Source organism: Cannabis sativa, chromosome 3 (assembly GCF_029168945.1).
Source record: "Cannabis sativa cultivar Pink pepper isolate KNU-18-1 chromosome 3, ASM2916894v1, whole genome shotgun sequence".
NCBI lineage: Eukaryota > Viridiplantae > Streptophyta > Magnoliopsida > Rosales > Cannabaceae > Cannabis > Cannabis sativa.
The window spans coordinates 47,204,834-47,229,561 of record NC_083603.1 but is presented as its reverse complement, the minus strand read 5'-3'; the positions used below and the strand labels follow the sequence as shown (position 1 = coordinate 47,229,561).

The window sequence follows — 24,728 nt, the reverse complement described above, 5'->3', positions numbered from 1 at the left end:
CTTATATCCCTTCTTGTTTCTGCTTTGTCAAGAAGTGCTTTCCAAATTATTAATTAAAGAAGAACAGTTGGGGAGTGTTCATGGCATTAGGATTTGTAAGGATGCTCTCCCTTCTTCTCACTTGATGTTTGTTGACGACACCATTCTATTTGCTAGAGCGAATGAAGCGGAGGCTCGGGTATTAATGAACTGTATAAAGAAGTACGAGTGTTGGTCTGGACAATCATGTAGCAAGTCAAAATCAAGTCTCCTATTCTCAAGAAACGTAGACATTCGAGGACTCTGCTATAAAAGACTCTTGATGTAAGGCAGCTTTCGGGTGAATAAAAACACCTTGGAAATCCTTTCATTTTTAAGAGAAGGAAGAGAGAAGACTACATAATGCTTAATGAAAAAATGAATAGATGTCTTCAAGGGTGGAAGATGAAACTCCTCTCGTGTGCTGGAAAAGCTATGGTGATCAAGAAAGTTGCCATGGTTATCCCTTTATATAACATGGCAACTAGAAAATCTCCCCTTTCCATCTGCAGAGAAATGGAGGCTTTAATCAGAAAATATTGGAGTGGCAACATGGAAAAGGATAGATTTTTGGCTCTCAAAAAGTGGGATAGTTTCTGTCAACTAAAAGCAAGTGGTAGGCTGGGGATTCAGAAGGTTTGAAGACATGAACAGAGCATTGTTAGCTAAATTGGCTTGGTTTCTGGGAAACAATTCAACTAAGCCATGGTGTATCTGCCTGAAAAAAAAAATATTGCCCGAAGTCATCCTTTTGGGCAATTACTCAGAAAAACTCAAACAACCACTTGGAAAAACATCCTTGAATCAAGAAGGATTATTCAACAAGGTTCTCATACTTTAGTTGGAAATGGTAACACAATGGATCTTTGGTTACAACCTTGGATTCCTTGGCTGAATTTTGTGGAGTTCAAAAATCTTATGGAGAGATGTACAGTGAGAAACCCAATTTTGCAATCAGTTGCAGACTTATCTGCTAGTACAGATTGGAATCCTGTCATTGTTATCCCTTTCTTTGGTGAGGAATTGGGAAAAAAAATCCTTCAAATCCCAAGGCTTAATCATATGGAAGAGGATGTTGTAGTTTGGAAAAACAAAGACTCATGAGTATTTTCTATTAAATAGGCGTGTATAGAAGATCAAAAGAGCAGGTATAATGATGTTATGGTCATTTGGAAATGAATCTGGAGACCTGTTATCCACCCCTAGATCAATATGATCCTTTAAAGAGTTTTGCAGGATGTCCTTCCTACGAAGGAAAAACTAAGTTTTGTCCATGATAAATCGTGTGTTTTTTGCTATGAATCTTTGGAAACAAGCCTGCATATCTTTAGGGATTGTCCTCTAGCTCGTGCTGCCTAGTTTGATGGTGAATTTGCTTTGCTCAGCCGCAGCATCCAAGGTAGTTCTATGAGGGAATTCTTCTATAATCTATGCTTGCCTTTTCAATCAGATATGAGAGATAAGATGCTGACATACTATGGCTGCTTATTCATGAAAATTTGGGATTTAAGAAACAAGTGCTTGCTACAGGGGTACTGAGGTGAAGGTGGAAACCATTATCTCATCTACTTCAAGAAAATTCTCAAATTTTCTCTCCACAGGGAATCCATCGATGGATTCTAAACAGATTGCCTTACCCATCTCGGTTCCCCTTGCTCCAATCCACCAGGTTGAAAATCATGTGCTCTTTGTTGATGCATCGTGGAAGGATGGTACTGCTGGTTTTAGTGTTGTCTGGGCTAACTACTCTCTACAGAAGTGGAGCATCTTAGTTGATCACAGCCCGACTGTCTCAGCCATGGAAGGTGAAGGCGATCATTTTGGGTCTGCAGTGGGCTAAAACAGTGAAGCTAAACAAAATTATTGTATTTTCAAATGCAAAGGTCATGGTGGGTTCTTAATCTGCAAGACAAAGATTGCCATGTTGGTCTCTTTGGAGCCTATCTAGTTATGTTTGTAGTTATATTAATGAGTTTGAGGTTTGTAACTTTATTTTCATTAGTAGATTGTGTAATAGTTTAGCCGATGGTTTAGCAAGGAGTGCTAGGTTATCTAGCCTTAATGCAATTTATATCCAAAGGGAGGGACCCCCTCCTGTGGTACCCATCTTTTCCTCTTAATCAATGAACATGTTGTTCCAGCAAAAAAAAAAAAAAGGAAATAAGGAAGTGTGTGGGGACACCAAATGTAAATGCATTGAAATGCATATAATGTGCACTAAGGACTCTTCCAAGGAAGGTCAAAATGAAAATGAAACAATGCACAGTCCGGTTTCTTTCAGGATTTGGTATAAAGTTCTAAAGGAGTTCAAGTTTCCCTGGTGTGTTCCGGCTAGGTGTCAAGAAGTATGGCTGCTTCAGATTAAATGAAATCAGCTCAAGCAGAAGTTATTGAGAATGATAGCAGCTACTGTTTTTTTCTTTTTTTTGGTGTTATGGATAGCCGAGCAATAGGATGGACTACTCAAAACAAAAAGGCAAAACAAGCAAATCCCAAACTGACACAACAACACACCATTTGGGGCTAGCTCAAGTGGCTGGGTGTGTAATTGTGTGTGAAAAGGTGGAGGGTATCAAATCCCTATTTTATCAGAAAAACTAACACAACAGCACCAAAACAATGTACACAAGAAGAGGGCATATGTAGTCTGTCTGTATTATTAATGCAAAGCAATTACAGAAGATTGCAAAGGTTCTAAGGATAGACCTGTAAGACCCAAATAAGTTCATACACAACCTACCAGTACACAAGTTGACCGAATAGAACGTGTAAATTAATTGCAAAACCAGTGGGCAATACAAAGAACCCTATACACAAATGGTGGTATTCGAGGGACCCCAACTCTCCCCAAGAGCAACAGCTCCAAATCCAAATTCATACATTTAATGACCCCTTTTCAATCTCTCTGACATTATTCAAATATAATCATTGATTCTAGAAAAAAATTTATAATCCCTGCTAATTTGTTCCTATTTGATTCGTTTTTGGAAACGTAACAACCTCCTAGAGCAAATTCTCCATTTCTGTCATACTAATTCCCTCACCCTCCCCTTCTCCAATCATATTGGAAATACACTTTTCTAAATTATCTCCCTTCTCAAAGCTAACAAGCTAACAAACTCGCTCCCTCATGCCACCTGTCATTAGATAAGGAAAGAGTCCCACTCCCTTGATAAATGAAGAGTTTAGAAAGGATGGAGAATAGGAACGAATGAAGAGTGCCCTACTCCTATCAATATGAAAAGCGTGACCCTAATCAGTGAAATCCTGTTGCCAAATTCCCCCCCCCCCCTATCAATATGAAAATCATTAGATTTTCATCAGCTTCAATTGAGCCGAAAGGAAGAAGTTGGAGCCAAGGTGAGCGGAGATGGGGAATTTAGAAAGGATGGAGAATAGGAGTGATGGAGAAGATAGTTGCCTCTTTTGTGTCGTTTAGTATTAGGAGTAGAGTTGGAAGGATGGAAAGTAAAATAAATCTTAAATCATTTTATTACTTTTAATACAACTATACATTATTTTTAAAAGGGTAAAAAGTACATTTATATAGTGTTTTTGTCTTTTTCTTAGATTCTCCCATTTTTTAAGGAATTAAAATATGTGTATTTGGAGGGAGAGAGTCTATCTCCCCTCTCTCCCTCCATCTCTCCTCTCCCTTCATCTTTCCCTCTTGCCAAACAAAGGAACTCATCAATCCCTCTCCCTCCACCCCTCTCCCTCCATCCTTCTCTCCCCTCTACCAAACATAGTGTAAGCATTGATAGTCTAAGTGGGAAGCCTATCTCAAAGAACTGGAAGGAAAATCAAAATATTCACATGTAATAACAGTACAAAAGTGATACAAAAGCTCACCAGTATTCTAAGGTCATGTCCTTCAGACGATTTTCAAGTTTCTGAAAAAGAGAACTTTTCTCAAAATCTTGTTTATTATGAGTTGGTTCAATAAAATTTGCTTCCAACACTCCTGAAACAAAAAATAAATAAATAAATTAGTAACACATTTTCTGCAATCTTGAAAACAAAGAAATCTGATACATGTAGCGGATTCTTACCAACAACTCCCCTTCCTTTACTATGTTTATAGCTTAGGACCTGCCAAAAAGGCTGTAGGAAAGACAAAACTGTAAAAGATCTCTTAAATGTGCAAATTGCTCTCGAGAAATGATAGTGTAAAATGTTTCACATTAGACTGTACATTTACTCAGTGAATACAACAAATTAGACAATAAACCTTTTAAAGAACATTACATTGAAACAAAGAAACCTAAAAGTACTAATATATTAAAACAGCAACAAGACAAAGGCCAAGAAAGTGTAAATACATGTATATTGTACAGAGTACTATAAACTGTACAACAACAATTGAAGTCAAAATATATGCTTCTAAGAAACTTTGTAAATTTAAAACACAGTCTACATAGAAATAGATGGAGGAATACAGAGAATTTGATTCTCAAATTGGAATTTACAAGAAGGAAAAAATCAAGATAATGAAATGCCTAGCCTCTATACTCTAAAATGTGGAGCATGCTCACATCCCATAAATGTCAAATGGAACATATTCATACATATATCAAAAGCATGGTGTCATAACTTCCAAAGGAAAAAATACTTACAAGAATTAGACGATTTCTATGGTAGACACAGAAGCCATGGATGCTGACATCTGGAGCCTCTTTAAGAAACCCAATAGTTGTAATAACTTGACCCTGGATAATGGGCAAACAGTTCAAGTTAGAGAGCTGCTAGTTCAACACCACTTAATCTATACCAACATAGCTTAACTAATTGCATCTTGGAAATAAGTGTTCATGTATCCTTGAAACTTGATGAAAACAATTGATACAACACAGTAAAACTAACCTCCATAATTCCTGAGCTATGAGGTTCATACAAGATAAATTCTGGAAATTTGAGATCATCGGCAATGTTGTGGTGTTCCACAACTTCACCCCTAAGTATTAATTTGAAACTTTCTGGTATTCGCAAGTATAAGATAGACAGGTACACCTGAAGGCACAAGAATATTAGCCCATGTTTGGTGTGGCGTAATCTAATGGAATCACCATTAATTGTTTGGTTTGGTTTTGAAAACTCTGTAATGCCCTTTAATCATCTTTACATCATTTATATAAAATTAAATTAACCTTTTACCCTTCCATTACCGAAAGAATTTAAAATGTATCTTTGTCAATACACCATTTGTTCCAATCACCCTTCCAAAAATGAATAAAACATCATTACCATTATTATTCCTACAATTCAATATTACTATTACTATTACCATTGCATGCATTACAGTTCAATAATATAATTTTTGATTTGTCTTCTTCTCTTAGAATTTTTTCTACCATCTACTTACACGAAGAGAATATTGGAACCGGTTGCCTATATGTTGTTCATTTATTGACTTCAAAGAAGGAAGTGTTTCAATTTTTCTAGTATCCCCACTAATACAAATATCCTGCAATGCAACAATTAAGACATAAAGGCTACTAAATAAGTAAGGATACATTTTGTAAGAGAGAAAAAAAGAATGAAAGAGGCAAACAGAACAAGTTACTTGAGGATCTTTATTGAAGTCTAGCTCAGTAACTCCATCATCATTAAACCATAAGTTGTAGACAATAACTTTTGTGCCATGAGACCCAATGTCGTTAAACTGTCATAAGATTGAAACTGATATAAAAAGCGAGGGAGGCTAAGAAAGAAAATGTTAAATGCATCACTTTGCAGTAAAAATAGTCAGCATTAGCATATGGCTAGCTGTTAGACAATTTGGTTAGAGGTAAATAAGAGGATTTTCTAAGATATGCATGAAGATTTTGGCTACCAATGGTATGTAAATAAGTTTAAGGTACCTTTGAGGGTGAGAATCTACGTAAGGTTATAAAACATTTTTGTTTGCTGGTCTGCTTAAAGATTCTGATTGTACATCATAATATATGAATAATCATTGTCTATTTCCTAATAAAAATAAATAAACAATTCAGTATCAATGGGTGTATTTTTTAGGAATAGTCACATGCACAAATGACTTGTTAAAATTATAAGCTACCCAGTAACAGTTGACATTCAAATAACCAAATGGAGAAAAAAAAAGACAAAGATATTCAGCATAATGTCGCTTCATGTGGTGAAAGAAAACATCAATGTCACTAACAGGAAAAAGAAAAAGAATTTCAAAACAAACTTAATTTATGTATTTGTGCAAGTAGAAAGGATCAAGCAAGTTATCAGAAAATATAACAATTACGAAAAAGCTTACTTGGTCAAGAAGCTCTGATTCTGTGGCATAAGGAGACCACTGTAGCAACATCAAAAGATTGGACATAAAATGCTCTTTACCATGCAAGAAGTCCAACATGCCAGTTGATGTGTTATACTCATAATGAACCTGCAATAATTAAAATACATAAAGTCAAACAGTACACAACCGACATTCACAGGAAACAGTAAAGTTTCAATTGCTGACTTTATCCACACAATACCAAAATTTGAATTCATAAGGAAATACAAAGTAAATGTTAGACAACAAGATTTCATAGAAGTAAAGAGGCCTATTAAATGCCATATTAGGCAATGAAGCTCACCATCGGTACAACTATCCTGTCACAGTTTGTTCTTCTTAAAAACGTGTAAGAAAGAAGACCAATGCTTTGAGTCAATATCCTGCCCACAGAAATAAGAGCTAAACATATAATTCTTCATATGACCAAAATTTATACACAATAAGCTGCTGAATGTTAGTTTGAACTAAATGCAAGGTTTTAGTATAACCAAATCTAACTTTCAGAAGAGAAATAACATATATTTGACATTCCAAAATATCATACACATCTACTACAGCCTACACCATATTCACAACTCACAGACTACAAAATATATAATGGAAAAGTGGGTTCCTGCATTAACCAAAAAGAAGAATATCCCCTTAAATAAAAGGTAGAGATATGCTTCGTTACAGATTAAGGTCGTGGTTGATAGAAGGTAAGGAGATGTACTTTGTCCAACTACGAAACTTGGAAATTTAATAACATTAAAATTGGACGAACCCATTATTCAAGTGGCGACTGAAGACAATAACATCAGCACCAAGTCTCATTGTACTAGTCTTGAAGCCATTTCCATCTGAAAACCTTATATAAGGTAATTAATTTGAATAACATACAAAAAAAAATGAAAATAAACATAGGTAGAACTTGTACATTGTCCAATTGCTGATTTTGATTTCTTTACTGTAAATCCAAAACTCATGCACTGCCGCATGGTATCAGGGCCCATTCCACCACCATCATCTAATTAAAATACACAGTTTTAGAAACAATGAATTGCGCAACACATTTGCAGATCTACCAAAAAGATAATTATGTACAAAAACAAGGCAATGCCTCCAAACTACACTTTATTCCTAGATAGAGATTGCACACAGTACCTTGAATTAACAAGGCTGGATTTCCATCTCTTGGATTCAATATTTTATCAACAGCTACAAAAGTGGCCCCATTATGGATCTATCCAAGTTTTTAGAGAAAAACAAAGAATGAAGTTTAAAAATTATCTGTCAAGTTTGAACTACTCAATATTTTCAGAAAACAATATCATATTCAAGAACTTCGTTATTAATTAAAGTAGAGACTAAATAGTAGCATAGTTAATATGTTTCAAATTCAACTTTTAAAAGAAATAAGCCAAAGACCCACCTGAATAAACCCATGTGAAAACACTCCTTTCATAAAATAAGCCTTAAAGGCTACACAATCTTAAACTTTCTGGAAATATAAAATGTACCATTCCAACTCTTACAACTAAATTTAATTTTTTTTTCTATCAAATTTATGGCCTGTCCATTGATTCATTAATTAAATAAAAAATTCAAAGGGTCAATGTTAAGAAAAGACAAGTTAAACAATTAAGGCTTACCTCATCAATTGCATTGTCCAGCAGTTCTGCTATGGCTGCAAGCACAGATTAAATTCAAGTGAGATCAGTTCTGTTACCCACCATAAAAAGTAGCTTTTTATAAATGAGAACAAGTTTAGTTCATAGAATATGAACAATACCACCAAATGCCCACTTATGTGAAGTGGCATTGGAATGAAGAAACATAGGGTGGACTTGTAGATAGTTTTTTCCATCTGCAATCCACAAAGTAAATGTTAAAGATATGTAATAAGCATTGACAATCATGTAGAATAATTAATTATTATACAACTTTAAAGTTTAATCAACCATCCACATTATGTCATCATAGGATTTCAATGAAAGTTATGCTTTCCAAAACATTCACTTGAGAGTTTGATATAAAGCCCTAAGTACATGTGATCCAAACCAAAAAAACTACAAAAAAATTATCATATGTTTTCATCATAGCCCATATGTACGAATACACATATTTATTTAGCTCATTGTACATGGCAATCACTATAAGAGGTCACAAATGCAAAATCCAAATGTAACTTCATTAAAAAGAAAAAAACCCTTAACAAAAGACTTGCATTGAGTTAGTAAAGAGAATGCTAATCGAATCTTTGTGAGGAAATCTAAGAACTTGGGTTTTCCAATTGTGATCCCACAATCTTTTAATGTGCTGTTTAACAACAAATTTCACTAATCTAGAAAAGAAAGTAGAAAATTTTGGTAGGGTGAAATGTATTCATGGCTGCATGAGTTACTTACGCTATATATCCTCATAAGAATTCGTTAGGATTCCACATCAACTAAGTATGGGATTACTTGTAACAAATAGTATCAAAGCCAACACCCTCTAATAGGACATGTGATGAAAGTTGCAACCTAAGAGGAGCTCGAAATGGCTTCCATAGAGTGTGTTCCTACGTAGTGAGTCACCATAGAGTGGGTTGTCGCACAGTGGTCACCATAGAGTGGGTTGTCGCACAGTGGTCACCATAGAGTGGGTTGTCGCATAGTGGTCACCATAGAATGGGTTCCTATGGAAATCGACTCTAAAAATTTTTAAGATAAGTCGGTGATTTATAACTACTTGAATGTTTGCATAAATCTTCTGAAAGAAAATTCTACCTTAGTAGGTGTAACATACAGCTAGCCACCTTCGAGGAAAATTTGATTTACAAAACTTACAGCATTTTCCTAACATACTTCTTTACTCAAGAAGGTTGGAGGATAATGTATATTACCGAACCATAAGCTCCAGAAGACCATATTCGATTAAAATCTTCAATGCTTCCAATCTTTAAAGGTCTAGGTTCTATTGCATCCACTTTTTCTTTTTTGGATTTTAAACCAAGTCTAACCCAACTTATCCCACTAATTCCTAACCTAGTGAGAATAATGATAGGCTATTCAACACGTACAACCTAGTGGTTACCCTTCACCATAAAAAACTTAACAAGAGAGACCTAAAACCTCAAATAGAAAAAGGAGATACATAAGACTAACCTACAGGCTACACCCCTCAATCATCAAATAACTTATCGAGAGAGACCTAAAACCTCAAATAAAAAAAAGGAGATACATAAGAATACCCTACACCCTCAATCAGCAAATATAAGACAAATGATGAAAACTAAACAAAGCTTCTAGGAAAGATCTAAATTTATGAATTGTTGTCAGGAAGGAGGTGAGAATATGTACTCAACAAACATCATATTCTTACTTTGTATCCTTCACTAGAATTTCGAGCATTTATTACTCAATTGACCTCAACATTAGTCCTAACTTCAATCCAAAATATACAAGAACTTTGTGGAGAGCTGTCACGCATGAAGACAGATGAAGAAATGAAGGCCCTTTAAGGAAAAAAAAAAAACCTAAGAAGCAGTGAATCTACGTGATGGAAAAAAATAAAAGTCAGTTACAAATAGATTTGCGCTATCATATTCAAGCAGAATGGATCCATAAAGAGATACAAAACACGTCTTGGGGTGAAACGATATACTAGACATATGATATTGATTACCAATAGACATTTGTTCTAGTAACTAGAATGAATACAATTAGTATTCTCCTATAACATGCAATAAACCTTGATTGCTCATTGCATTAATTTGATGTTACGAATGCATTTCTAAATGGATGCCTTGAAGAATTAGTTTGTATAGATTTAACTTCGGACATAACAAGGTCATCCTTAAGGCAAGGATATGCATAATGAGAAAGTCTAAACAAACTAAAATAATCTACAAAAGTTTAGCTTGGGAGATTTACAAAGGCCTAACTAGAGCTATGTGGACCACACCTTGTTTATCAAGTACTCTTATAGGAGAAAGCATAACATAAATGAGTGTGGATGCATTGATAACCTAGAGGTCATAATGGAATCATATGACATAACTCGTTAGATACTTCAAAATCAAAGCGGGAAAACTAGAATACTTTCTCAGGATAGAAGTGCCAAAATCAAAATGAAGGATAACCATCAAAATAAAATAGGATTAAGTTCCACTAAAGGAGTCACAAATGTAAATAAACTCATAAAATACAACTATAAGTTCACAACTTGTAAAATTTCAAAGAAAAATAGCATGCTAATAAATGGATACACGGAAAATTTGAGGGTAACTTATTCGTCTATTGCATACACAAAGTAGAGTTAATCTAGGCATACTTCATGACTCTAAAGTGTAATGAGCTATTTTATGAATTTACCATAACCCTACATCTAATTCTTCAATTATTAAAATTATAATCTAAATATATACTATGGAAATTTATATCCACAAAATATTCAACTAATTATAAAACCTAAGATCTTGTGGCATTTCTTTTAAGACAGATAAAATTAGACTTGGATCGAAGTTTAAAGGTGTTAGTAAGAATTACTATATAAAAATCTTCGCCTCTACCAAATATAGCATGACTTTCCCGACAAAATGGAATAGGAGATAGTGAAATACTTTGAAGTGCGACTTTGGAACCAAGAGCATTGTTGTAGTTCCCAGCTTTCCAAAATTGTCGACATATAGGTGCTGAAGACATAGATAATGTCGACGAAAGACATGCATTTTCCATTGGAGATTGCCTTTGATCCAACATACTATGACTAGTACGTGGAACATTTGGGCTCTCCACTTCACTTTCATGTCTTGAATACATGGTTTTCAACATTTGATGCTTTGACAATTGGACTTTACTATTCTTGTCTGATTGCAATGTACTCCGAACCAAATGTGGTTTTAACTTAATAACTTCTACATCCAACTCTCCACCTTCATCATCATTGGATAAGTCCACAACCTCGATAAAAGTCATCTTGAGCTCTAGAGAAGTGAAAGATGTACACAACAAAGTAAAAATGTTGAACATAAAAGGGAAAGTATCAACTAAAGAAAGAGAAAAATGCATCAACAGACCAAACATAAAAGTTAAAATTTGATGAGAAATGCAAATCAATCACAAGGATTGAAAATGAATCGTCCCACCCTACCAATTCACCAAAACTCCCTAGAAGTCGATGATACAAAATAATTTAAATTTGGGCACACAATGCATAAAGAGAGTTTTATTCTAGAAAAGATTTCTATAGTGTTTAAAAGTAAAGATAGAGTTTCCTATAAACATATATAAGCTTGCAGAATTAGGGTTTTACACCTAAGAAAAGATGAAAACAACAAAAGCTTGGTAATAACGTTCACATACTTGATTATCAACTTAGAATGAGAATACTTTCATTGAATAGGGTGAGAGGCAGCATCAACTATTATAAAAACCCAAGTAGCTCTTTGTTACACACCACCTATATTTCTAGCTTTTCCACCTTAGTATGCTCACCTTTAGTCTTCCTTTCCCTTTTTTTTTGGACATTGGAGGAAGGGGATTCAAACTTGCAACCACTTCTTTGTGAGGAGTAGTGCTATTAGGCTAAGTCTATGACTACACATTCAATCTTCCTTTAGGAGCATAAGACTAGCCAACTTACTTAGTCGCGACTTATAAAATGTTTAACTATCACAAATCTTTTCTTAAGGCCATTCTTATATCATTTGTATCATCTACATTTGTGTGGTACTTTTCCCTTTTAAATATGTGACCAACAAAATATTTCAAAAATATGATTCAACCCTAAACATCATTATGCCTGAATCCTAAAGTTTGCATAAGCTACACAAAAGTTTGACTATGTGAGATAACCTTTCATATACTATTGATCTTATTTTTAAATTAACTCAAACAAGAGTTTTTTCTGGTCCTATAGAAAGGAGGGAGGGGACTACCAATGTGGCTCCTCTCTCTTAGCGCTACCATGAGAGCTATGTCTACTACACATTCAATCTTCCTTTAGGACCATAAGACTAGCCAACTTACTTAGTCGTGACCTAAAAAACGCTTAACTATCACAAATCTTCTCTTAAGGCCATTCTTGAATCATTTGTATCCTCTACATTTGTGTGGTACTTTTCCCTTTTAAATATGTGACCAACAAAATAATTCAAAAATATGTTTCAACCCTAAACATCATTGTTGCCTGAATCCTAAAGTTTGCATAAGCTACATAGAAGTTTGACTATGTGAGATAACCTTTCAGATATTATTGATGTTATTTTTAAATTAACTCAAACAAGATTTTTTTCTGGTCCTATAGAAAGGAGGGAGGGGACTACCAATGTGGCTCCTCTCTCTTAGCGCTACCACAAGAGCTATGTCTATGACTACACATTCAATCTTCCTTTAGGAGCATAAGACTAGCCAACTTACTTAGTCGTGACTTAAAAAACGCTTAACTATCACAAATCTTTTCTTAAGGCCATTCTTGTGTCATTTGTATCCTCTACATTTGTGTGGTACTTTTCCCTTTTAAATATGTGACCAACAAAATAATTCAAAAATATGATCCAACCCTAAACATCATTGTTGCATAAATCCTAAAGTTTGCATAAGCTACATAGAAGTTTGACTATGTGAGATAACCTTTTAGATATGATTGATGTCATTTTCAAATTAACTCGAACAAGAGTTTTTTCTGGTCCTATAGAAAGGAGGGGACTACCAATGTGGCTCCTCTCTCTTAGTGCTACCATGAGAGCTCCAACCCTACTCAAGAGTGTCTCTTATCTATGATAAGGTGCGTCAAACAAGAATGTTTTTTTTTTCGAAAATAAACAAGTGTTAATAACACTTTTTTAAAATTCCCTAGCCCTAATGCTTCATAAATATAGCAATGACATAATATGAATAAAATATTAAACACAATTGTATATAAAAATAAATTTTGTTTCCAAATTACATGTGTTCAAGATAGGCCCCTGGTCCAATGTGTCTACCAAAGGATGAAAGACCACAAACACCAAGCATGAGTTTTATTACTACACTTTAATTCAATCTTCGTGTTTGATGTAATTGTTTTAGGCTAAGGTGTTCTTTTTGTATTGATTAGTAGCTTTTAATTAGGATATTAATGCGACAAGCTTTATTAGCTATGCATAGACAACTAAACTTAAAATATCAGGGGGTTGAAAGAGTTTAGAATTTAGAGAAATCTCTTGAGTGAGATCTAGCCCTCTTGAAAGGTTAGAATAGGAGAGAAAGCCTTTGAAAAAGCTCTTCTGTTTAATTCTTTAGTGATTAATTAAAGTATTCTAGTGGGATTTTCAGCAATCTTGTGTAAATTTAATTGTTAAACTTTTTCTAGTCTAATATAAATCTAGCAAATTGGTGTGGTGAGCATAGAGCCATGGGACCCAAGAAAACCATGAACAATAACACCCCAGGATCCAACCTTGCAGTTAAAGTCAAAGCCCTGAGAATGAAGATAATGAGTCAAGGAGTCTATTAAAGAGATGGGGCACCAATTTCAACAGCAAATACTGCCACAACTCAAAGTTATTCTTGCAGCCCAAGAACAGTCAAGAAACCCCCAAGAACCAAGGGACGAAGTGATTACAATTCCTAGAGTATCAAAGGATGCAAGAAGCATAGGAATTCAGTCAGAACACAACTATGGCGCTGCCTTGGTACCAACAAGCAAATTTCATGGAAATCAATGTTTGAGGGAAGATCTTTCGAAAGAGGACAGCCAAAAATCCATCAAATATGAGCATCGATTAAAGAAACTCAAAATGCCATCTTTGATGAGACAGTCCTAACAGGTGGATTATGCAAGCTAAAAGATTCTTTACTTGTCATAATTATGATGAGAAAGATAAAACATAGACAATTTTTATATCGTATTCGTGGGAAGCTTTACTATGGTACCAGTATGATAACAAAAGGAGGACCATTCTCAGTTGGAAGGAGACAATACGAAAGGTACTTTGGCACTTTCGAGACACACAAAACTCCTTGCACAATCAAATTTTGACAGTGAAACAAGAGGTAACTCTCTCCGAATATAAGAACAACGTAAACAAGTTGTTGGCAACATTGGATAATATCACCCCGGAAGTGCAACTTTGCACGTTTACCAAGCCAATTCCACAAGCGATAAGTCAGTAAAAAGTAATTCTTATTAATAGGCACCGTTCTACTTACTAAAGAAAAATTCAGGTTGTAATGGAACGGTTGCCTCTGTACTTCGATGGATTTTTGATAAAGGACGAACATAGGGGTTTAGGGTGTTTGCACCATGGTCTAGCATCACAAAAACGTATTGGGCAATCAACTTTGCACTATGCTTGAATTTAGGTACCCCACTATCCCGATATGCTTTTCACATGAATTTGCTCTCTTGCTCGTTTTAGTTTCAGTGGGTGTTTAATAGATGTAGAAAGTACTTAACAAGAAGGTGCAATCAGCCACTTGTTGCGGACCACATAACACTCTCAATGTCCAATGTTAGATCACGTAGTTTGGTCATTGTCCTACAGCAACTAGTGAGGTTATGGAGGTGAATTTTTAATAGAGGGGGAGAGCACATCGAAGGAGGCCATGCACCACCTATTACCACAGAGCCTGCACAAACTTGGAATTCGCATTGGTGTTAGAGTCTTCCTCAATCTATGACCATATAGGCACTGTTCACTCGCTAAGAAGACTAATGATAAACTACTAGCAAGATACAATGGGCCTATTCTGATTGTAGAACACATTGGCCAAGTTGCTTATAAGCTCCATCTGCAATCAACTACTACTATATACCTTGTTTTACACTTCTCCCAACCTTGATGAAATCTCGTCAATATTCGATTCTCCCCAACAACTCACAACCAACTTTTAGCTCCGAGTAGAACATGAGGTAGTGCTCCAAAGAACTTGTAAAATGGAAGTCACTACCAACATTCGAAGAAGCTTACGAAGATTATACTACCAACAGTAAACAATTTCAGACAAAGTGAAGGTTTTAGGGTCAATGATAAGCCCCTGCTTTGATGTGTCTATCAAAGGAAGAAAGGCCATAAAGGGCCAAGAATGAGTTTTGTAGAGTTTCATCATAGCAGTTTTATTTAGTTTCAGTCTTTGTTTTAATTGTTTTAGGCTCAGTTACTAACTTTTAATTAGATTGTTGATGCGCCAAGCTTCATCATCTATGCATAGAAAATTATAACTCAATTTCAGGGTTTGAAAGAATTTAGAATTGAGAGAAAGCCTATCCAATAGTTATTTTGTATAATTCTTTGGTTATCAATAAAAGGATTATGGGATATCGACATTGTTGTGTGAATTTAATTCTTAGACTTATTCTAATCTAAGAAAATTCAATCAAACTTTGTCATACAATTTTAAATGATCAACATTACTGTAATTAAAATTGTCACTATCATTCCCACTAGGGATGTCTTTATCCATAACATTTCAAATTTGATCTTCATTTACACTAATATTTTCAATAGGATCAAATGTGATTTATCAATATAAAATGAAAAGAAAATTTTTAGATATTCGAAATTGGTATTTTAAGATAAAATCAATCGAAGGGGTTGATCTAATCCAAACAAAAGAAAAGGAAGGATTTCTTTTAGGAAAGGGATTGGTATCTTATATGATTCATTTCAAGAAAAAAATTACTAGATCAAAAATTTTTGATTGAAAACAATTATAAATCTAATGTTACTTTCAGTAAAAATTTATGATAATTGGGTATTTTGGTTTGACACTGCTTCACACCCGAAAAGAAGTGAGCTACGTCTGAGTTAAACTTGGATATGGAAGTCTTCTTTCGTTTCTCGACGGTGAAGCGAATTTGCAACTCCTTTGGAGATATTGCCTGAATAGTATTTTTAACCTGTATTTCAAATACTTCGTAAAGTACCAAATAAATTATTGGGTGTTCTTTTAATGGTTTCAGTACCTGCGAGATTATTAACAATACCCTTTTTGGAGATTCTAGAAATAAAAAAAAGGTAGTCTGAGAAATACAACATTTTGCAATGAAAATAAGATAAAGAAAAAGGTTTTGAATAAATCAAAATGCTACAAATAGATGATAAATTCTTTTCTTTTACTTCTACTTTGAATTTCGTTTTCTTTAATCCCTTTCTTAAAAGAAATCCTTCCTTTTTTTATTGTTTGGATTGGATTAACCCTTTCGATTGATTGTATTTTAAAATACCGAATACGCGATTTTTTAAGAATTAACTTAGCGAAATCTAGGGGTGTTCATTGGATCACATCCAATGTTTTTAGGCCTATCCAGATCCGATTCAATCATATATTGGATGTTAGATTTTACCATCCGATCTGATCCAATTAATTTCGTCATCCAATCGATTCAACATCCATTGGATGTTGGATTGAATCGGTTTTATCCATTGGATGTGTTTCTTATATATTTATTTGTTAAATTTGGGTTTATATAATATTTTAGACCTAGTATTTTTTGGATCAGATCGGATCCATCCAATATTTTAGATCCAGTATGTATTGGATTGAACTGTATCCATCCAATCCAATAAGAAAAAAGTAAAATTTTAATGTTAATTTTTATATATACATATAGATTTGACGTATAACAATATAAAATTTAATTACTCATCCAAACTAAATGAAAATACTAATTAGTTCGATTGGATGTTGGATGTATTGGATTTTTAGACAGCCCATCCACCATCCCATCCGATCACAATTGGATATCCAATGTTTGGCAATCGGTTGTAATTAGATCGGTCGGTTCTCATTGGATTGGATCGATTTATGCACACCCCTAGCGAAATCAAATATTTGCTAAATCAAAAAAATAAATAATCTGATAGGTTCAGAATTGATCTCTTAACACAAGTGACCTCTTTCTCTACTTTCAAAAAAAGAAAAAGTACAATAATTCATTGTTTATGTAGTATTTATTTGTATCTTAGATTTTGGATAAAATGACATCAAAAAATTTAAATGGTGAAGAAGCATGCAAGTGAAGTATGAAATGTATCATAAAATCAAATGAATTTAAAATATATTTTTGTAAAATTAAAAATAAAAAACCCTATTGTACCCAAAAAAAAAGATATTTTCTAAATGAAGGATTGTTCCATAAATTTTTTAAAACAAAAACAAAAAATTCTCAAAAACCAAAATGAGAATATAAAATTTTTTAACATTTTTTTTTTGGATCTTATAAACTTAATTAAACATAAATATTTAAGATATTTATATTTAAAATAAAATTTGCTATTGGTTTTAATGATGTAAATGTATAATTTATTGAAAACAAAAAACAAAAACTTTCAAGATGAAAGAGATAGAGATAGAGAAAACGCAACCAGACATCAAATCAAAACTATTATATAAGCAATATATTATATGATAAAAGATCAAACTATGAGTCGAAAATTAAGGAAAGAAAAACCTGGAAAATGTGATCGGTGACTCTCTACCGTGACAAGATGCGTAGATTCCAAGGAAATTTTCCAAACTTCTCGTGAAACCAGTAAAAATCAGAATTTCTTTTCTGTGGGAAGATGATGGTAGAAGATATGTTAAACCCTAAAATACAATGATACATACATAAAAACTAGTGGAATTGACGGTAAATATTAATCAAAATCAATAAATTTTGAAATCCAATTTATAAATTATTATAAATGGTTAAATATAAGAAAAAAAATAATAATTAGTAATTAATCAATCATTAATTTATCAATATATCTTTATATATTAAAAGTGTTTATTTAACGGTATTTTTTGATTTAATAGAATATACCTTAAAAATATAAGAATATTCTGTTAAATTTAACGATGTTAATAGATTTGATCTCCCGTTAACAAATAAACCCAATAACTAAACCCAAAAAATTAAACAATTTTTTTTAAAATTAAATAAAATCAAAAAATTAAACAATCTTTTTTTTAAATTAAAAAAAATCATCTTAGCCACATATCTCTCTAACAAACCGTATAAAATAATACTTTTTTTTTTCTAGAAACATAAAGCTACACACTAATTTCATTAACAATCATCAATATAAAATGTAAACTCTATATTAAAAAATACCTTTTATTTTCTAGAAACATAAAACTACATACTAATTTCATTAACAATCATCAATATAAATATTCAAGTATGAATACATCAGAACAATTCAAAATCAGAACCAATAAATATTCAAGTATTTCAATAAATTCATAAACAAATAAATCAGAACAATTCAAAATCTTAAATCTCTTTACAAATATGAAAAACTTAAATAGATCTATCTACTATTATTTTTGTCGTTGCTTAGTTACTGAATTCTTAAACAAAAATCACTAGAACTTATATAAAACTAATATTTACGTGGCTCGCCACGTAACTCTCATCTAGTATATTAATATAAATGTGAAATATAAAATGGTGATGTGTCACTCTAATTTTTTTAAATAATTCTTTTTATTCTCTTTTGATTCTCCTAATTAAAAAATTTTTATTACATTTATAAAATTACTTGAAACTCATTTATTTATTTTTTAATTTTTTTAAATAAAAATTTATTAATTTTAAAATCTGAACATTATTATAATAATTAAATTTTAAAAAAAATAAGTATCGTAAATCTCTCATTCACAATTTTTTTATTAAATAATTAAACAAAAAATCTAATTGATTTTTTTTTACCAAAAACGTCACTACTTTCTCTCAATTTTATTATTAAATAATCAAACAAAAAATCAGTTATAATGTGAATTTTTCACCTAGAAACTCGAGATCAGGCTCTCATAAAGATTACACGTGGACTCATTCTTCTCGATGAGTGTTGAGCTGTCAGAACATCGAAGAGGCTTTTGCTAACCTTAATACCTCCATTACTTCAAATTTCAACAACTTGAGAAGTGAAATGAACACTCAATTTTCTACTCTCCAAAATGAGATGGCTACCATAAGAAGTGACATTTCCACAATGAGGAGTGACATGGAGCACGGGTTTGCCGATGCTCGAGAGGAGATGGCACAATGGAGGGCCTACATGGATCGATTTGGGCCTCAACCAAATTAGCTATCTTGCATTTTTTATTGGCATCTTTACTCATGTTTATTTGTTTTTTTTAGTTTGTTTGCAAAGGCTTAGTGCCTTTTGACTTTTATGTGTTAGTTTGTTATGTTTTTTTTTTGTTTTGTTGGATGATATGTGTCTCTTTTTTAGTTTATAATGAATGGCATGTGTTGTTTTATTACTTCTATTTGCCATTTATTTTGTGAATTCCTTGCCACCCTTTTTGAGGGAAAAATTCCATGATTATTTTTTTTGGCACAACCTCAATTTTTTTGGATATTTAATACTTTTTAAACTTAAGTATAAAATTGAGGGGGAGTTTACAAAATCATACAAGGTAAAACTAAAAGGTAAATTTTTTTACCCTTGCACTCATTAAGGGGGAGCTAATCTAATATATATTGATTCAATTTTTGATCTCTGATTTTCAAAATAATCAAATATTTGATATCATCCAAAAGGGGGAGATTGTTAACTCAAACTTTTAGGTCTCTTTGTTTTGATGATTAACAAATATTTAATTATTATTTATTACTAATGATTTGTTGATTCTATAGCACAATTAAAAGGTAAAATAAATTTTTCTAAGGCAAACTTAACTCTAAGGGCAAAATGGTAATTTCTTTCGAGCTTAACCAAACGAAAATAAATGGTGGAGTACTCATTTCACTTAGCTGAAATATCATTTATACAAGGTTAAGTGTTTTAAGGATAAAATACATTGTAGGGTGTTACGGTAATTAAATCCCTTTACAGTGTAAATCATCCATATAGAGGATCATTGATCAAATTAGGATTATAACAATGGATAACTAATGACGCGTCTATATGGTGGAACATATAGAGCATTCTATATAACTGAGAGTGCAATTCTAAGTTTTATGCGTAGATTCAACGAAAAATTAATAAGTCAGTGAATTTAAGTTGTAAATTCTTGATCTGCTTATTGGAAGCTCGGATATATAGACCCATGGTCCCCTCACTAGTTGAGACAATATTACTTGTAAGACTCATTTAATTGATTTTAATTAATCAATTATAATTCTCAAGTTAGACAATGTCTATTTAAGAATTTATCACTTATTAAGGGCAAAACGGTAAATAGAGAATTTGAAGGGTATATTTATTAATTAGGAAACTTTGATTAGTTCTATTATTAATAAATAAATGACAATATATTATTTGATAATTAATTATAATTATTAAATAATTAGATTTGACATTTATGTGCTTGAATAAGAGAATTGGCAGTTTTTGACAAAATGGAAACTAAGAATGATGGAAAAGGAAAGTTGGAAAAGTGGAAGGCTTGTTTCCACAATTGCTAGGCCGGCCACCTTTGCTTCTCTTTTCCCATTTATTTTTCATTTTTTAATGCCAAGTAATTCAACCATAACCCTATGTGGTCTTCTATAAATAGAAGGTAAAGGCTTCAGGTTTTACACACACTTTGACATTATTTTCTTTCACTCAAAAATCATCTTGAAGCCGCCACTCTCTCTCTCTACCTTCTCTATTTTTTTCGAAATCCTCTAAGTGATAGAGTAGTGCCCACACACATCAAGTAATACCTCAATCATAGTGAGGAAGGCTGTGTAGAATTCAAAGTCAACAAAGAAGGACATTCGGGCTCAGATCTTGATTATACTCAGCGACAGAAAGGAATCAAGGGTTAGAGATCTGAGTGGGAGGAGACATATATTCCGCTGCACCCGATGTAAGATTTCTCATACTTTTATGTGTTTAATTTTCTATCGTTTTAGAAGTTCATATTTAAGTTGTTAAATCAACATACTTGTGAGTAGATCTAAGATCCTGGTAAAATAATTCCAACAACTAGCACGAGAGCCATGGTAAATTGATTTGCTTGCAAGAAATTTGGACTTAAAACGATTTGTTTGTGATTTGGATGGTATCATGTTGGTTTGTATGTCATATTGATGTTTGATTGTTGTTTGTGAATTCTGGAAAAAATAGTTACTTTTCTGTTTCTGTAATTATTTTTATTGGATAGTTTGGAAAATTCTAAGCAATTTACTTTTTTACAGAACTCGATTTCGATTTAATTTGACTTAGTTATGAATTTTTGAAAATTAGAAAAATCGGGGTGGTGAGCACTTAACCCACGCGCGCGGATGGGCTGCCAGCAACCTCCCTGCGCCGTGAAATCAAGGCAGCACACCCCTTATGCGCGCGCGGGTGGTATGCAACGCATACCATCCGTACAGCGTGCAATTTTTTTCGTTTTCTTCGATTTTTCATGCTATTTCATGGAATTAACTTCCGATTTTTTGTGTAGTTTTGTATATTGATTTTTGTTTTTCAAATTTCAAATCTAATTATCAAAAATAAATTAATTTGATTTTTCAAAATTAATTTTAGATATTAGTGAAATTTGATTTTGAAAATATGAAAAAATCAAGTTTTTGCTTACCTCTTTTCTTATTTCCTTTAAAATTTGATTATTTTATTTTTTTTAAGGTCAGATATTAATTTTTTTTGGTAACTTGACCTTATTTAAAATAAGATTACTATAATCATGGTATTTTAAAAAGGGAAATAAGAAAAATACCTGAGCAAGGACGGCGACTGGGGTTGTCTTACAAGCTAAGAGTTTGCTCAAGGAGGGTGTGTTGAAGCCTCATGTGGTGGAAGCAATTGGCATAAAGGAGGCTCTGAGCTGGATTAAAGACAACAGATGGACGAATGTTGTGGTGGAGTCGGATTGTCTGAGAGTCATCAGGGATTTACAAAAGTTTAAACATATGGCCTCTCCTTATGGCCATATACTTTCTGAATGTATGAATATGTGTTCGAGTGTTGGTGATGTTTCTTTTAATTTTGTTAAGCGATCTGTTAATAAGGTTGCGCATGCTATTGCGCGATCTTCTCTTGTTGAGGTTGATTGTACTTATTCTGGGGATGCATTACCCATGGATTATGCATCTTTAGTTTTGAATGATTTGATTTAATAAAATCTCATCATTATTCAAAAAAAAAAGGGAAATAAGATATTTTTGTGAACTTTTTAAATTTTGTTATTTTTACTTAAATTAAATTGTAAAATCAGAAAAGGTTATGTATTTACCATTTTCTATTTTATTGAACATTTAATTTATTAAATAACATAAAATTTAAAAGGTAAGTTAGCATTTTTTTTAAATGATATTTAGGTTACTTAAAACCTAATTTTTTAAAATTGTAGGTTTAATTTTTTAATATTTTTTTTAAAACCGAAATTTTTTTATTATTTTCGAAATATATTTAAAAATTAAATAAATCCTACATCCAACTATCCAAATCTAACTTGTTGCAGGAGTATGTGTTTTAGATTGTTTGTAAGTTTTCTAAAACCTATTATTGCTTGATCTAAATTGTCATGGTTAACTTGTTGACAGATCCAATGATCTGATTTTAACCCATGGTTCAATTGTCAATAGGTCAAGTAAATAATTTGTAACAGGTAATTTTTACATTCTTCTTTCATCTGTGTATGACCTAGTAACATGATAGGATCCATCCAAATCTGTGTGCCTTTGTGAGCCTATATGTTTAATTTCTGTTATAGATACATATAGGTTGTTGTTGCTAAATAAAATGTCATAACTTGATAGATTTTATTTAGGCTCATTTAGTTAATGGGTCTATTCAATTAATAACAGTTGTTCAATTTAAGGTTAAATTCCTCTCTTTTGGGCCTTGTGTGAGAGTTGGGAGCCATAGAAGTGGGTACGACATACTGAACCCAGCCCCCCCTCACATGAACAACCCCAATTGTGAAGGCCCATTTGTCTGATTTGGATAACTGTGCTAGGTTAATTATATTAGTTTGACCTACTAAAAAATTGATTAGCAACATAATTAATTTCATTCTTCCTTGAAATTAATTTAAGAAAAACATAGTTTGATGAATAATATTCTAGAAAACTATATGTATTTTTCTTGTGTTTAATTAAATATAGAATTATAACCATCCAAATTCTTATGGAAGCTTAATTTCATAATTTCATTGAATATTCCTATTTAAGTTGAGATTTAGTTATATCTAACAAATCAACTTAGATTTGAATATCTTTTGAATTTCCTATTATAAAATTAAGTTGAGGAATTTTAGGAATTGGTTATTAAGATTCTTTGGATATTTTTTAAGTTGATATTCTATAAATATGGAAAACTTAAAATGGAATATCTTCTAAATTAAGTGGTTACCACTTAATATTTAATTAAGTCATTGATTGAAGAATATTTAAGTTGGAGATTTTATATTTCTCTAAACAACTTAAATAAGATATTTTTCAAATTTATTCCATTTTGAAATTTATTACAAATTAATTAAAACTTTAATTTGTAATGTTTCATTATTGAGATATGGAATATAAATGATTAAATAAAATACATATTTTAAATAATGAGCTTTAATCAAGAGAAATTCGATCTCCATTGTTGGTTTTACATAGCTATTGTTTTAGTGAGTAATCCTCCCTAATGGAGGAACGTTCATTAGCAAGTTAGCACCGTTTAATCTCGAAAGATAAGTATTCTTGTAAGTTTTTTATATTAGTTTTGACCACCCTAATGGTGGCGACTATATAAGACTTACAAGAGTATGAAACAATGGCGGAAGCTCATAAGATAGAATTGCCTGGACTCTCGCCTAAACGGGACAACGCTGAATTCCAATCTTGATCGAATAAAAGGTTGCTAGAATGTTTATCATTTTAGATGAATTGACAACTCTATTCAATGGATGATGCTTTGACTCTCGCCTAAACGGGACACTGTATCAGTTTGTTGGAAACCTTGGAAGATAAACTATGTTAGATTTAGTATTTTTATAACATATGTGATTATTTGTTATTTTCTGAACTTGTGTATGAATTTATAGAACCAAAACCTTACTTCTGTTTATTGATATGTTGTAGTGCCAATATGAATAACCCTCACCCCGATCCACTCCTAGTTAGTATCTTGGCAAAAGAACTCAATAGTGTGAAAATGCATCCTGATAGTTGCATTAACTCGCACCTGTTGTTGATGAATCTGAAATTCCAAAAGGCAAATCTACTTGGAATTGAATTAGCAAAGGAACAATGGGTACGACTCATTCTTAATAGTCTTTCTCCGGAGTATAATGGTTTTGTTCTACCTTACTTGATGAACAATCCTCACTATTCCGACATGGACAAACTCGAGACTGAGTGGAGAGCCCATGAGCGGAATTTGATTGCAATGGGACCTCATGGTATTGCAAACTTTAATCAGAGGAAGAAGATTAAGCATGAGGGATCTAACAAAGCTGCTTCTTCAAATACAATTATCAGACATCATGTTCTATGTGCGAATTGTAATGGAAAGGGACATAAAGAAGAACAATGTCTCAGGCTTCTAGACAATTCA

General features: G+C 32.6%; 1 protein-coding gene across 8 annotated transcripts in view; it reads right to left on the bottom strand.

The window, feature by feature from the left end:
• LOC115709770 (protein MICRORCHIDIA 6) overlaps window positions 1-17,865 on the bottom strand; it is a 28,335-nt gene extending 10,470 nt beyond the window's left edge. Inside the window, exons 1-15 of one of the 8 annotated variants that reach the window (XM_030637975.2) lie at window positions 17,711-17,796; window positions 10,896-11,258; window positions 8,082-8,156; window positions 7,942-7,976; window positions 7,454-7,532; window positions 7,227-7,316; window positions 7,074-7,149; window positions 6,612-6,690; window positions 6,287-6,415; window positions 5,582-5,680; window positions 5,381-5,482; window positions 4,882-5,028; window positions 4,635-4,727; window positions 4,071-4,122; window positions 3,871-3,982 (exon numbers count right to left, since the gene is read on the bottom strand). In XM_030637975.2, coding sequence (XP_030493835.2) covers window positions 3,871-3,982; window positions 4,071-4,122; window positions 4,635-4,727; window positions 4,882-5,028; window positions 5,381-5,482; window positions 5,582-5,680; window positions 6,287-6,415; window positions 6,612-6,690; window positions 7,074-7,149; window positions 7,227-7,316; window positions 7,454-7,532; window positions 7,942-7,976; window positions 8,082-8,156; window positions 10,896-11,250 — 1,523 coding nt within the window. In that variant the 5' untranslated portion in view covers window positions 11,251-11,258; window positions 17,711-17,796. Of the gene's footprint in view, window positions 1-3,870; window positions 3,983-4,070; window positions 4,123-4,634; window positions 4,728-4,881; window positions 5,029-5,380; window positions 5,681-6,286; window positions 6,416-6,611; window positions 6,691-7,073; window positions 7,150-7,226; window positions 7,317-7,453; window positions 7,533-7,941; window positions 7,977-8,081; window positions 8,157-10,821; window positions 10,847-10,895; window positions 17,271-17,710 lie in introns of those variants that run through there. The other 7 variants (XM_061111989.1, XR_009686871.1, XM_061111992.1 and 4 more) reach the window with 7 other exon arrangements.
• Window positions 17,866-24,728: the final 6,863 nt, after the last annotated feature.